The 14,338-nt window shown below is 38.3% G+C and overlaps 1 protein-coding gene across 1 annotated transcript in view; it reads left to right on the plus strand.

The window, feature by feature from the left end:
* Positions 1–6,549: 6,549 nt before the first annotated feature.
* Positions 6,550–14,338, plus strand: part of par-6 (partitioning defective protein 6) — a 45,445-nt gene continuing 37,656 nt past the window's right edge. The window contains exon 1 of the mRNA XM_090376829.1: positions 6,550–6,712. Within this exon, the coding sequence (XP_090232955.1) occupies positions 6,650–6,712 (63 nt within the window). The 5' untranslated portion in view covers positions 6,550–6,649. The remainder of the gene's footprint in view (positions 6,713–14,338) is intronic.

Raw genomic sequence — 14,338 nt, forward strand, 5'->3', positions numbered from 1 at the left:
GGGGTTACTATTCTCCAAGTTGCATTGCATACCAAACTGCCTCATCAAAATTACTGAGTGCATGCCTTCAACTCCAGGAGTATTACTTGCCTTTATATTCGAAAGTTTTTTTCCAATAAACAGTAATCTTTAATTTAGAAATCACTAATTTCATATGACTCAGCCTCATTCATACACCTCTTCTCAGTATGAAAGGTCCCTCTTCGGTAAAGACATGAAAAGTAACTGTTCAATTCATCTGCAAAATCAGCTGATTTGTCGAAAACTTTCCGACACATAGTGAACATGGGTCTGGGCTGATTCACTTTTATCTTCCTTGTATTTCCATACAACCCCAGGGTTCTGAGCTGGATATCATCATTCTTGTCTTTCTTGGTGATTTTTTTCCACTTCTCTCTCTCTCTCTCTCTCTCACTCAGGGTAATTCGGGAATTTTTTTTTGGTTGGTGCAACATAAGCTTCAGGCATCTTTGCACCATATGGCTAATAATAATAATAATAATAATAATAATAATTCCAACCACATACCAAGTGGTTGGAACGATTCCCGGATATTCTGGTCACCGAACAGAGGTTAGCCGACCAAAGAAGGACCATCGTCACGAAGAACCTAAAGCTCCTGCCATCTTGGAAAAAATCAAACAGGATGTGAACAAAGAATATGCTCAATATGGAACCTGAGGAGGAACAGCACCTCAATCGGCAAATAATACCACATTACCTTGACAACAATGGTGCAACGCTGGAGGCTATCCACACAGCCGTATACTGTGCTACCATAGCAGCCATTAGAATTAATGGAAAAAAAACGAGAGACCAGCAGCAGAAGAAACCGCCAGCTTGGGAAAGAACAGTTCAGCAGAAGATAGAAGAATTACGAGTCAAGATAAGTCAGTTGTCCCAGTACCAACAGGGTAATAGAAGTAAGAAATTGATTGGAAAGGTGAAGAGCATCCTCAAGAGACACAGCGTCCACAGCAAACATGAGACCAGAAATCAGAAAATAGGACAATATTTGGTCACGCTGAAGCAGAACCTCCTCGCACTCAGCAAGAGACTACGCCGATACAAATAGAGCTCCCAGAGGAAAATAAACAACCGAACCTTCGATGAGGACCTAAGAACCTTCTACAGGAAACTGGATGAAGGTGAGAAAGTAGGAAACGGACCACCCGAGAAGAAGATGGTCGAGAAGTTCTGGGGCAATGAAGTAATGAATCTAGAGCAATGAAGTAAGACACAACAGCCGAACCCCCTAGACAGAAGTAGAAAGGAAGAAAACCAAGAACGTACAAGAGATGAGAGATTCGAGAAGAAGAAGTAAAACAGTCGATCAGGAACACCCACAACTGGCGAGCCCCAGGGATTGATAACATCCACAACTATTGGTACAAGAAGCTCACTTGCACACACACAAGAACCTAGCAGAGCAGTTCACTTGAATGATAAGGCACCCGGAGACAATCCCGAAGTTTCTCACTGAAGGAGTCACATATCTGAAATCTGAAGACAAAGATTCAAGAAACCCGGCGAAATACAGACCAATCACCTGCCTCCCAACGATGTATAAGTTGCTGACCAGTTACATAACCAAGAAGACATCAGACCAGTTAGAGAGTCAAAACATAATGGCCGAACAACAGAAAGGATGCAAGCGGAGTAGCAAAGGATGCAAGGAGCAATTAGCGATAGATGCCACAGTTATGGAGAAAGCCCACAAGAAGCACCGCAACTTATACGCGGCCTACATCAATTACCGCAAGGTCTTCGACTCCGTACCTCATAGTTGGCTAATAGAGACCATGAAGATCTACAAGGTCAATCTGATAGTGACAAACTTCCTAGGAGCAACAATGGCGAAATGAGGTACCATCATTAAGGTCGAGAACATCACAACCAGACCAATCCCCATAAGAGGAATCTTTCAGGGAGATGCTCTGAGCCCACTGTGGTTCTGTCTAGCACTCAACCTGCTATCGAGCATGCTTAACGGCAGCAAGTATGGATATAACCTCAAAGAAGGAAGAAAGAACCTGTACAATCTCACCCACCTGATCTACATGGATGATATCAAGCTCTACGCGGTAACCGAGAAGCAACTCCAGCAACTACTCCGGATCACCGAAGAATTCAGCAAGGACATCAGTATGGGAATTGGTCTAGACAAATGCAAGACCCACACACCAGGGAAAATTAGTCGGCCGAAACTACCAGCTGCTGACTGATATAGAGATCGAAGCTATGCCAGAAGGAAAGACCTACAAATACCTAGGGATGATGCAGGCTCAGAAGTTAGAGCACAAGGAAATCAAAAAGTGCCTGACCGAAAAATATCAACAGAGATTCAGAAGCCTGCTGAAAGCAAAATTGAACGGAGGAACACAGTTAAAGCCATAAACACCTATGCAACTCCAGTACTAATATACTCCTTTGGGGTCATAGATTGGACTAACATCGAGCTAGAGGATATCGTGCGAAGGACAATAATGACCAAGAGCCGCCAAGACCACCCGAAGTCAGCAGTAGAGAAAGTAACAATAGCTCGGAAAGAGGGAGTAAGGGGCCTGATAGAGCAACAGAAAACAGTGATATTTAACCTGAAGGATTACTTCGAGAACAGCACAGCAATACTTCACCAGGCCATACGGAAGATAGATAAGCGGTATACAACAACCTAAGCGAGGAGCGCCCAGACGGCACAAGAAACGAAGCTAGAAAGATGGGCAAAGAAGACACTCTATAACACACACTACAATGACCTTCATCAAGATCACATCGATAACATTGCTTCCAATGCATTGCTCACAAGCGGGACGCCCTTTCCCAAGACTAATGGATTCATGCTGGCCATCCAAGACCAGGTAATCAACACCAGAAACTATAGAAAATACATCGCATCGCAAATGAGCCCGGAATGTCAGATGACACATGTCGAAGATGCCACTTGGCCTCAGAAATGATCCAACACATCACAGGGGGATGCAATGTGATCACCCAGACTGAGTACACTTGCAGACACGACTACGTAGCCAGGATAATACATTAGAAGCTAGCGAGGAAATACCATTTGACCAAAGAAAGTGTACCATACTACAAATATGAACCCCCGTACTAGAGACCCGAACCCACAAGCTGTACTGGGATCGCGCCGTAATAACGGATAAAACCATCCCGCACAACAGACCGGACATAACCCTTGTGGACAAGATGGAAAAGGTTACCTACCTGATTGAGATAGCGGTGCCCAATGCTAGCAATGTTCAGAAAACCCATGAGGAAAAAATTAGAAAGTACACGAACCTGAGGTCAAGGAGATGTGGCATATGCAAGAAGTAACGACCATGCCGATCATCGTGTAAACCACCGGTATGGTGCCAAAGACCCTACATAGTAACATATCAGCAATAGGTCTCCCAGAGAACACCTACAAGGAACTCGAAAGTCGCAATCCTGAACACCTGTAGGACAGTCAGAGACTTCCTCGACAAACAGTAACACCAGACATTAATACTGCCCTGTGTACTTGGTAGCAGTACACGTCGCGGAGTGGAATCCCCCAATCAGGGAGAAATAATAATAATAATAATATGAAAATTCTCTTTCCCCAGTCTTTGCTCTTTTAGCCAGTGCTTTCTCATATGTAGCCTTGGTCTCTCTAACCGTATCTGAGGTACTATTACAAATCAACTTGTAGCTATTGCAGGCTTCAGTATTATTTATTGCTCAGAGCTGTCCCTGTTATCTTTTTTTGCTCTTTTTAGCCGACCAGCTCCGCAATAATCCAATTTGGCACCCTCCTCCTCCTGCAATATTTTTTAATGGTATGTACGCATTCATGGCTTCTGCGATCTTTTGCTTTAAATATAATCCATAATTCAAATGTATTCGCTCTCACTCCGCCCAATTAATGGATGCCCTATAGCGCTTTAAACTGTCCAACTCCCCTCTACTGAAATCAAAACTAAAGCCTTTACCTTTAGCTACTGCAATATCGTTCTTCATCTTCCAATTGATGACTGTGTGTCGCTACCCTTCAATGTTTCTTGTACTTTGAGCCCTGTGATATCATTTAATTCGGGTGTAATGATGTGGTTAAGAATATTCTCACCCCTAATATTATTTCTGACATGATGGTACAAATAATAATCATCTAGTTTATTTAGAAATTTTTTCCCGAAGCTGTTTCACTCCCACTTATTACAATCAACGTGGGTCAGATGGAAGTAACGTCACCCGTAATAAGATATTCGAGCATGCTTGTTATTCGAGTTATTCGGGGAGGAGAATGCCAGAGGTGTATTAAACTCTGGCGGTAAGCTAGATAATCTTGTAATAACTGAGAGTAAAATGGAGGAGAAATTGTTGAAGATAAACATAAGAAAGACACCTGGGGTGGATGGGATCTATCCAGTTATATTAAAGGAAGGCAGCAAAGGAAGTTAGCAAACCCTCAGCCATAATCATGACAGCTTCCTTGGACTCAGGGGAGGTACCCACAGACTGGAGATTTGCAAATGTGACCCCAATTCACAAAGGAGGATCAAAGGCTGACACAAGTAATTATAGACCTGTGAGTTTAACTTCTGTTCCAGGAAAATTAATGGAGGCACTGGTTAAAGAAGCACTGCAGGATCATCTAGACAAGACTTCAGTTATAGCTTGGAAACAGCATGGTTTTGTTAAGGGGAAGTCTTGCCTGAGCAATTTGATTGGATACTATGATGCAATCACAAAAGAACTGGATGCAGAAAATAACTATGATATTATATACTTGGATCTTAGAAAGGCTTTTGATACTGTTGCACATGGAAGACTGCTGCACAAATTGGAGCAGTGTGGCATTGGAGGCAAATTGCTGCTAGGGTTAAAGGGGTGGTTGAGGGGGGAGAAGACAGAGAGTGGTAATCAATGAACACTGCTCATCGTGGACTAATGTTATCAGTAGAGTCCCTCAGGGTTGGGTTCATTATTGTTTTCTGTAATTATAAATGATATTGATGATTGTATATCAAGCTTAATGTCCAAGTTTGCAGACGATACGAAGGTTGGCAGTGTTATCAAGGACACTACTGACACTATGCTGCTGCAACAGGATCTGGAAAGATTGAGCAGATGGGCTGAGAGGTGGCAAATGAAATTTAACATTGACAAATGTAAAGTACCACATATGGGAAAGAGCAACCCCAGAGCAACGTATCAACTCTGTGGTACTCTACTGACAGTGGTAGAGAATGAACGGGACCTGGGGGGTTGGTTGTGCAGGCAGATATGAAGGTCTCTGAGTAGTGCAGACGGGCTGCAAGAGTAGCTCATGGTGTATTGTCAATGATATATAGGAATTTTTCGAGCAGGGATAAGGAGGTGATTATCCCCTTGTATAAGGCAATGGTCAGGCCACACCTAGAATACTGTATTACGAGTACAGAGAAGGGCAACAAGATTAGTGAATGGAACAAAGGGGTGCTCTTACGAAGAAAGGCTTAAGTTTTGCAAATTACAGTGTCTGGAGACTAGGCACCAGCAAGGTGATCTGATAGAGGTGTATAAAGCCTTGAATGGTTTGAGCATGCTCAATGCTGACGGGATTCTTCTTCTTACTCAGAATAATCACCTGAGAGGTCATAAATTCAAATTGAGGAAAGACAGATGTAGGATAGACGTGCGGAAATTTGCCTTTAGCCAGCCGGTGGTTGGTGGAACAGACTTCCATGTCTTGTTGTGGAAGTTGATAGCCTAAATAAGTTTAAGGCTCAGCTGGACAGATATTTCGAACGAAGAGAGGGGTGAAGTGGAAGTGGTTTTTTTTTTTGACTGATGCTGCATAAGCTTGCTTTCTTGCATCAAATGCCTCTACTAATGCTAATATGCCATTTCAACACCTTTCGAATCACATCTCACTCGGGTGCAGGGATGTCCTGGAAAAAAACCCAGGTAAGAGAATTCTTCTGTCTTAAAATATAATATTTCAAAAATTTAATTTAATATTCAAAAAATAGCCTATATTATCCATTTTGGAAAAAAAAATCCACAAAGTTTATTTTAAATCCATGATGAGATTGTAGATCTACTACAAGGAAAAATTACAATAAATTATTAGTATTTTTCCGACTTTACGAAAATTAGCGGGGTCTCGACTACTCAAGTTGTCGTTCAACCGTCTAATAAAGTTTCGAGACTTTAGGACCTCCGTAATTTTTTACACTATATCATAGTTTACTACCCTCGCACCCTAATTACCTTGAAGTTATAGATTTGCTATCCTATCTTTGTTATACCGTTCATTTGGAACGTTGCTACCCTCAAAACACCTTGCCACCATCGGCTACTGTGGCAACCTTTGTATAGAATCGCTATAGGTATTCGTTGTAGGTACGAAAATTTTTAAAAGAATAGTGGTAGTGAAAAACCCTAAGATAATTTAATCTTGTGCCCAATTGTGTTTATATACCGGTAGCAAAAGGTGTCTGCTCACGAGGTTGCGACGATTCATCGTGGGCTAGAGGAGTAACTTCAAAGTGATTGGTTCAATGTGGAACGGGGCAAGGTTGTGTACTCCGGCCTGAATGACAAATAACTCCTCTAGTGCTTTTATCTCGCAGCTTGCAATCTGAGTTTGTTTATTGATGTTCTTTCTTTCTGATATACACAAATGTTAAGAAATTCGAGGTGCATTAGTCGAGCAGAGAATAGTCGTATCGAAATAAAAAGTAAGGTATGTACCGCCTTAAGTTATTCGTAATGGCAGGATTCATATTACCGTGACGTAATAATTCATGTAATCTCTAAAATAATATGCTTTGTGGTGTTTTATAGGCATATTGTTTTCGCAAATTATCAGGTGCCATTAAAAAAAAAAGAAAAAAAAAGATTCTGAACTAGAATGACTGAAAGATTACTTGCTATCTAAACATTGTTTAGTCTTCTGACATTTAGTTGGAGTTCGACTTCATTCACTACTAGATGACTATCATTCTTAAAATTAGTTATTATTCAACGAGAACTAAATTCTATATTTTAAAGGATTTAAAATTTGTGTGGCACAATGTGTGTGTGTATCGTATATCTCTTTTATCCATGATGTAAACATTTTCACATTACTTGTCTTGCCTAATGTATTGGATTCAACATGTAGGCCTAGAATTGAGCCACTATTAAAGTGGAATTTAGGTTAGCTTTATCTCATTAGTATATTTTGCAACTCTCCAATGCACATGAGCGCACAGAGATATGGTTTTATACAACTGTTTTGTGTGAGATATTAAAATCTAGCATATGCAATCAGCACATATTCGTTATATATATATATATACACATGTGTGTAAATATATGTATGTGATTCAGATTTATTCGAAGTGACCGCAGAATCGCACTTCTTTATTATATTAATAACAAGAATAATATGTAACAATAGTAATATGTGATACTAAAAGCATGTACTTCAGACGATTTCATAGGTGCCTACAAGTCAGTCAAGTTGACATTATCCATGTTCTGCTTGATTTTAAAAAATGAAATCCTTGAGCTTGTTTATTTCAACTGTCAGAAGTGGCTAATTGAGAAAATAAGATGCTATATAAATATTTCACTGATTATTACTAATTTTTTATGAAATTTAAAAATCGAAAGGGCAAAATGCTGAGTCCATCATGCTGCTCCACCTGTTATGCTAGATACAGGCCCAAGTTACTTTTGACTCTATAATTTGCACATTCATGAGTTGACTGGAGTAAACTATTAATTAAAATGATCAAATATTGGTAGGAACATCTTCACTGAGTGGACTGAAATGTAGAATAGCACTGCTAGTTTATTTTTTTAAAACTAGCATGTCTTCCAAGTTTCTTATAATAAACTAGTAAAAATGTAAAATAAAATAAGGGATGGTGAACTGTTATAATTTCACAACTGGTAATTGCCCTAGACTTGTTGTTTATTCAGCATATATACACTTTCGCAGTGTGCGTTAGCAGAGTTCTGACAGCAGTAATAACTACTTTGCGCGCGCACACAAACTCACTCTCTCTCTTTTAAACTTTGTATGTGCTGTTATTGAAATTGGTAACCTAACGTAATTGACATGTTTAGTTAGATTATAAAGAATAACATTTGTCTTGAAGAAATACAGATGCATTAGATACTAAAAATAAATAGTACATATATTAATCTGCTAATCACATTAAAAACAAAGACTTTGTAATAACAACTAATGCTCAGTCTGACTATTACTGACATTTAAAATCTAGATAATCCTATTAATCAAATATGCATGTACTCCAATGCTGTCAGTCAATTTTTATGGATTGAAAGTGTGGGCATAAAGTGTATCTCTAGAGAGTTAATAGATAACAGTAATGTCCAAAAATCACTAACAACTAATAAATCATTATAGACCAAAAGTGTAGTTTTACCAGAAACCGATACATACTTGTACATCATTCTCTATGCTAGGGGTCGCCAACCTGTGGCCTGCACAGCTTGTTAGTGGTTCACCTCTTGACTTCAGGAAAAAATAACTTACGGGTTATATAACTCATTTTAAAAATCAGGAATTGTCAGAAATTATGATTTGAGTTTCACTGCAACAGGAATCTACAGTTCGTGTTACTATGTTTTAGTGTTAATTTAGTGCAGGTAAGGAGAGTTAGTGAACTCCTAAATCTATTCTATAAAATTGTTTTTTTTATTATTATTATTAGTGCTTAGCATAAAATTCCTTTACATAGTTACAAAAACATCAAATGTGAACATTGTTAGAATATCAGAGACGTGGTGTCACATTGATATAAGGAATACAGAATTTGAATATGGAGAGTATAGTGTGTACAGAGGACAGACAGCATAGGAAGGGAGGTGGGGGTTATACTGTTAACAAACATCAAATCTAGGGCAGTGTATCCAGTTGACATGAGTGGTCAGTGCAATGTTAAGTCAGTTTGGTGTTGACATAAGCAGTGGTAGGGCAAAAATGAGAGTAAGAGTGTATTATAGGCATAATGACTGATGAGTACAATGAACAACTGTACAAAGAATTAGCAGGCTAGTAAATCGGAATGTCTTATAATGGGAGATTTGAATTTTCCAGATATTGACTGGAATTTGTGGGTTGGTCATTCACACACTAGCAAGACTTGTGGATTTATTGGATGACTGTTTTCTATGGCAGCATGTACAAGAGGCAACCAGAGGGAGTAATTTGATTTAATTATCAGCAGTGATTATTCATGTGTTAAGAATCTGCTGATAAAGGAACCACTAGGTTGCAGTGATCACAATGTATCAAGGGCAAGGGTTTTTGCTTTTGTAAAAGTGACTACAGTGGTCTTGGACAGTTTTTAGATTCTATACAATGGAACCAACTAATGATGATACCAACAGCAAATTATAGATTCTAAATGGAAAGTATTCAAGGAATTAATCATGCAGCCTACTAGACTTTTCATACCAATTAAGAAATACTGTTCAAGGTTTAGGATAAGTGGATGCCAGATTAAACTAATGAGACTTGACAGAGAAGAAAAATGCATGGAATGTATATAAATTATCAGGTGACATAGAAGCTTATGGTAGGTATAAGCTAGTTGGTAATCAAGTCACAAAGTAGGTTAGGCAAGCAAAGGCAGATTATAAGAAATCTTTGGCATAGGATGCAAATAAAAACTGCAAAGGCTTCTTTATTTATGTAAACTCTAGATGTAAGGGAATGAATCAGATTGGCTCCCTTGATATTGATGGTTCGACTGTCGATGAACCTGCTCAGGTTATTGACAAACTAATGAGTATTTTGCATCTATATTCATACATGAAGGATTTTTTAGGGAAGGGGACGCTAGAGGTTTATCAAGTTCTAACAGGAAGCTAAATGATTTTGTAATAACTGAGAGGAAAGTGGAAGAAATATAGTTGAAGGTTAAACATAAGTTGTTGTTATTTGGTTTTTAGGAGCATTAGCAGCTAAGGCCATATTGCTCCGCTTAAACATAAGAAGGGCATCTGGGGTGAAAGGGGAAAGTAATCTATCCAGTTACATTTAAAGGAGGCAGCAAAGGAAGTAAGCAAACCCTTAGCCATAATTATGAGAGAATCCTTGGATTCAGGAGAGGTTCCCACAGACTGGAAATGTATCCTCAATTCACAAAGGGGGATCAAAGGATGACACACGTAATTACAGACGTGTGATTTTAACTTCTGTTCCAGGAAAAATAATGTAGTCACTGGTTAAATAAGTAATGCAGGATCATCTGTGTAAATCTGAAGTTATAGTTCAGACAGAGCGTGGGTTTGTTAAGGGAAAATGTCTGACCAATTTGATTGGATACTACAATGTGGCCACAAAGGAACTGGATGCAAAAAATTATTTTGATATCATATACTTGGATTTTAGTAAGTACTGTTGTATGTAAAAGACTGCTGTATAAATTGGAGCAGTGTGGCATTAAGGGCAAGTTGCTACTATAGATAAAGGGCTGGTTGAGTGGGACAAGACAGTGGACACTGCTCTTCATACACTAATGGTATTTGTTGAAGCCACCAGGGTTTGTTGTTGTGTCCATTCTTGTTTTGTATATTTATCAATGATATTGATGAAGGTATATCAGGCTTAATGTAAAAGTTTGTGGATGATAAAAAAGGTTGGCAGGGTTGTTAATTATAGTAATGACAGTATCCTACTGCAACAGGATCTAGAAAAGTTGGGCAGATGGGCTGAGAAGTGGCAAGTGAAGTTTAATATTGACAAATGCAAAATACAATGTATGGGTAACTGTAGCCCCAGAATAATGTACCAACGTGTGGTTGTACACTCAGAGTAGTGGGGAATGAAATAGACTTGGAATAATTGTGCAGTCAGATATGAAATTCTCTGAGCAGTGCAGACAGGCTGCTAGGCAGGGCAGCTCGTGGTGTATTGTCAATGATATACTGAGGTTTTGCTATCAGGGATAAGGAGGTGATTATTCTTCTATATAAGATAATTAGCATTGGTTGTGGCAAATGATACGAGAAAGCAAGTTCAGCATCAGCGAGGGGGAGGGACCCTTTCCATTTGTTACAAAGGTTTTTCTAGTTCTTCATTGAATTTATTTAAGCTATCAGCTTCTGCAATGACAGATGGAAATTTGTTCCAGCAATCAACCATTTGCTGGCTAAAGGCAAATTTCTGCACATCTAGTCAGCAACTATCTTTCCTTGGTTTGAATTTGTCACCTCAAGTGCATAATCTGAGCAAGAGGAAGGACGAATCCATCCAATAAGCATTAAGCTTGCTGAAATCATTCAAAGCCTTATACACCTCAATCAGATCAAGGTCCAGATGCTGCAATTTGCAGAACTTAAGCCTTTCTTAGTAAGAGAACCCCTTTGTTCTCCTTACTAATCTCGTTGCACTTCTCTAGGTATACTCGTTCCAGTAGCTCTACATCCTTCCTAAAATTAAACATATAAAATATAGATTAGTCAAAATCTAAATGTTATTATAATTATATGCCCTACTGCATACGATTATTACAAATCCGTTAAACCACGTGACTATCCTTGTTGCTGCGCAGCAGCTAGGCCTTCTAGCGAAAACTCATGCAGTTACGTTGTGGAGAGCATAGTGTATGTGTTGAATGCTTATTTAGCTTACTTAATATTAATAACTGGGCAGCACTTGTACGCTAATTTAATATCCCTTGATTTAAAATGAATACTACGAAAAAGAGTAAATGTATAATTTTCATCAAGAGTGGAAACTAGAATACTTTTTTGTAATGATAAAAAAAAAAAAAAAAGTTGTTTGATTTGCAATGCTTCCGTGGCTAGACCCAAAAAAGGAAATTTAGAAAGGTACTTCAACACACTGCATGGTAAATACCAGTTGGATTTTCCGCCTAATAGTGGCCTTAGAAAAAATAAAAAATAAATTAAAATAACTTAAATCAAGATTATTCACAGAACAAAATTTATTCGTGACACCTAATTTACAATCTAAAGCAGTAACTGTAGCATCATTTAAAATGATTCATCTCGCAAAAAAATGCAAACCATTTTCGGATGGTCAATTCAAAGACGCATTTTTAGAAATAACAGATTCTCCTTTTGAAAATTTTAAGAACAAAAATGAAATTAAAAGTGCTCTTGAAGATCTGCAATTATCTTGAAATACTTGTGATGCGACGCATCGAAAAAATGAGTCAAAATATGAGCGAACAATTGCGTGCTCATATTGCTAATTGTGTGTCCTTTTCTTTACAACTGGATGAAATCCAGTGCTACAGACAAAAGTGATACAGCTCAATTGCTAGTTTTTATTCGTATAAAATTCGTAATTTTTATTAGATTATTCTGCCACTATAGAAGAACTGCTGGGTATGGTTTCGTTAAAAGAAAAAACTAGAGGTCTTGATATATTTAACACATTCAAAAATTTTATTGAAAAAAATTAAATTCCAACTATTTAAGCTCGTGCCAATAACAACAGATGGAGCCAGACGAATGACAGGGAATCTTAACAGATTCATCACGTTGTGCCAAAAGGATGATGAATTCCCTGATTTTTTGAGTTACCACTGTATAATCCACCAACAAGTCTTGGCCAGCAAAAGATTAAATACTAAAAGTGTTATGGACATAGCTTTCAAAATCATGAATTCCATCAGAGGACAATCTCTTCAAAGGAGACTTTTCAAAATGCAACTCGATGAAAATGAACCAGATCTGATATTACACACAGATGTGTGGTGGCTGCGTCGGAGTAAGTTTCTACAGATATTTTGGGGTTTGCTGAATGAAATTAAAAAATTTGTTGATCAAAGGGGAGATGATTATCAGCAGCTACAAGATACGGAGTTGTTGTGTGACCTGGCTTTTTTGGCACATTTTACCAGTAAATTAGGTGATCTGAATTTGGAATTACAGAGAAAAAATAAAAATGTGGGTGGCATGATTAGTAATATTTCTGCATATAAATATCAATTTTTTGGCGATGGCTAAGGATCTCAAAGAAAAAAAAAAAAAAATCTATCATTTTTGCAAATATGCAAGTTCATTTGCAAAAAATCCTGTTTTTGAATTTAATAGAGAGAAATATGTTTCTGAAATTGAGAAAGTTGTGGATGATTTTGAAACAATTGAAGACATTGGTCAATATATTTCTTATCAATTTAATGTCGACTTAGATATGAAATAAATTGCAGAAAAAATCTGCCGAGAGCTTTCACAGAACAAATATTACATTGCGAAACGATATCTTCCGAAAAGCCAGATCATCAGAAAAACACTTTTGGAAATATGTTTGCCGAGAAAAGTACCCAAATCTAAAAAAATGCAGTGAACTTTTAAATTCCTGTTTTGGTTCCACATATGTATGTGAATCGGCCTTTTCGTATTGGGAAAAAAAACCAAAGACAAAGAATCGCTCTACTCTTATGGACTTGCATACAGAAGATTCTTTACAGTTGGCCTTATCACGGTATATTTCTGATTTTGAAAGCTTAGCAGATGAGATTAAGACACGAACTTCGCATAAATTTAAACATTTAAATACGTATGAATTTAAAATAAGAATTTTGAATTGTATTTCATTTTAAACTTAAAAAACAACATTTTTCAATGTGTTTAATTTTTTTAACCATGTGCAATGAAATTCTTGAAATGGTAGATCGTGCCACATTTTTAAGAAAAAAAGTAGATCGCATCACAAATTAAGTTGGCCACCCCTGCTGGATATCATTGACAAGACTCCATGAGCTGCTCTTGCAGCCTGTCAGCACTACTCTGAAAACTTATATCTGACTCCACAATTACCCCCAGATCTGTTTCATTCTCCATTACCCTGTGTGTGTGGTACCATACAGTTGGTACATTACTCTGGGGTTACTGCTACCTGTATGCAGTACTTTGCATTTGTCAATGTTTAACTTCAGTTGCCACTTCTCAGCCCATCTGACTAACCTTTCTGGATCATGTTGCAGTAGCATACTGTTGTTATCATTAACAACCCTGCCAACCTCTGTATAATCTGTTCACTTTTATATTAAGCCCAAGATACCTTCATCAAATTTAGAAAACAATAATGGGCCCAACACCAAACCCTGGAGTACTCCATTAATGTCATTAGTCCACCAAGAGCAGTGTCCATTGATTACCACCTCCCTTCTCCACTCAGGCGCCTCCGTAGCCAGGTGGGAAGGAGCAGCAGTGCGCAGCACACGCTTCTTGATTAGACCGGGGTTCGAGCCCGTCACCACCAAATACGGAGGATGCGGAAAAGTCAGGGAATGACCACTGCATATCCCGGAGCAATATGGCCTTGGTTGCTAATGCTCCTAAAAACCAAACAACAAACATCACCCTTCTCCAC

This window comes from Mastigoproctus giganteus, chromosome 7 (genome assembly GCF_048544385.1).
Source record: "Mastigoproctus giganteus isolate SK-2022 chromosome 7, ASM4854438v1, whole genome shotgun sequence".
Classification (NCBI taxonomy): Eukaryota; Metazoa; Arthropoda; class Arachnida; order Uropygi; family Thelyphonidae; genus Mastigoproctus; species Mastigoproctus giganteus.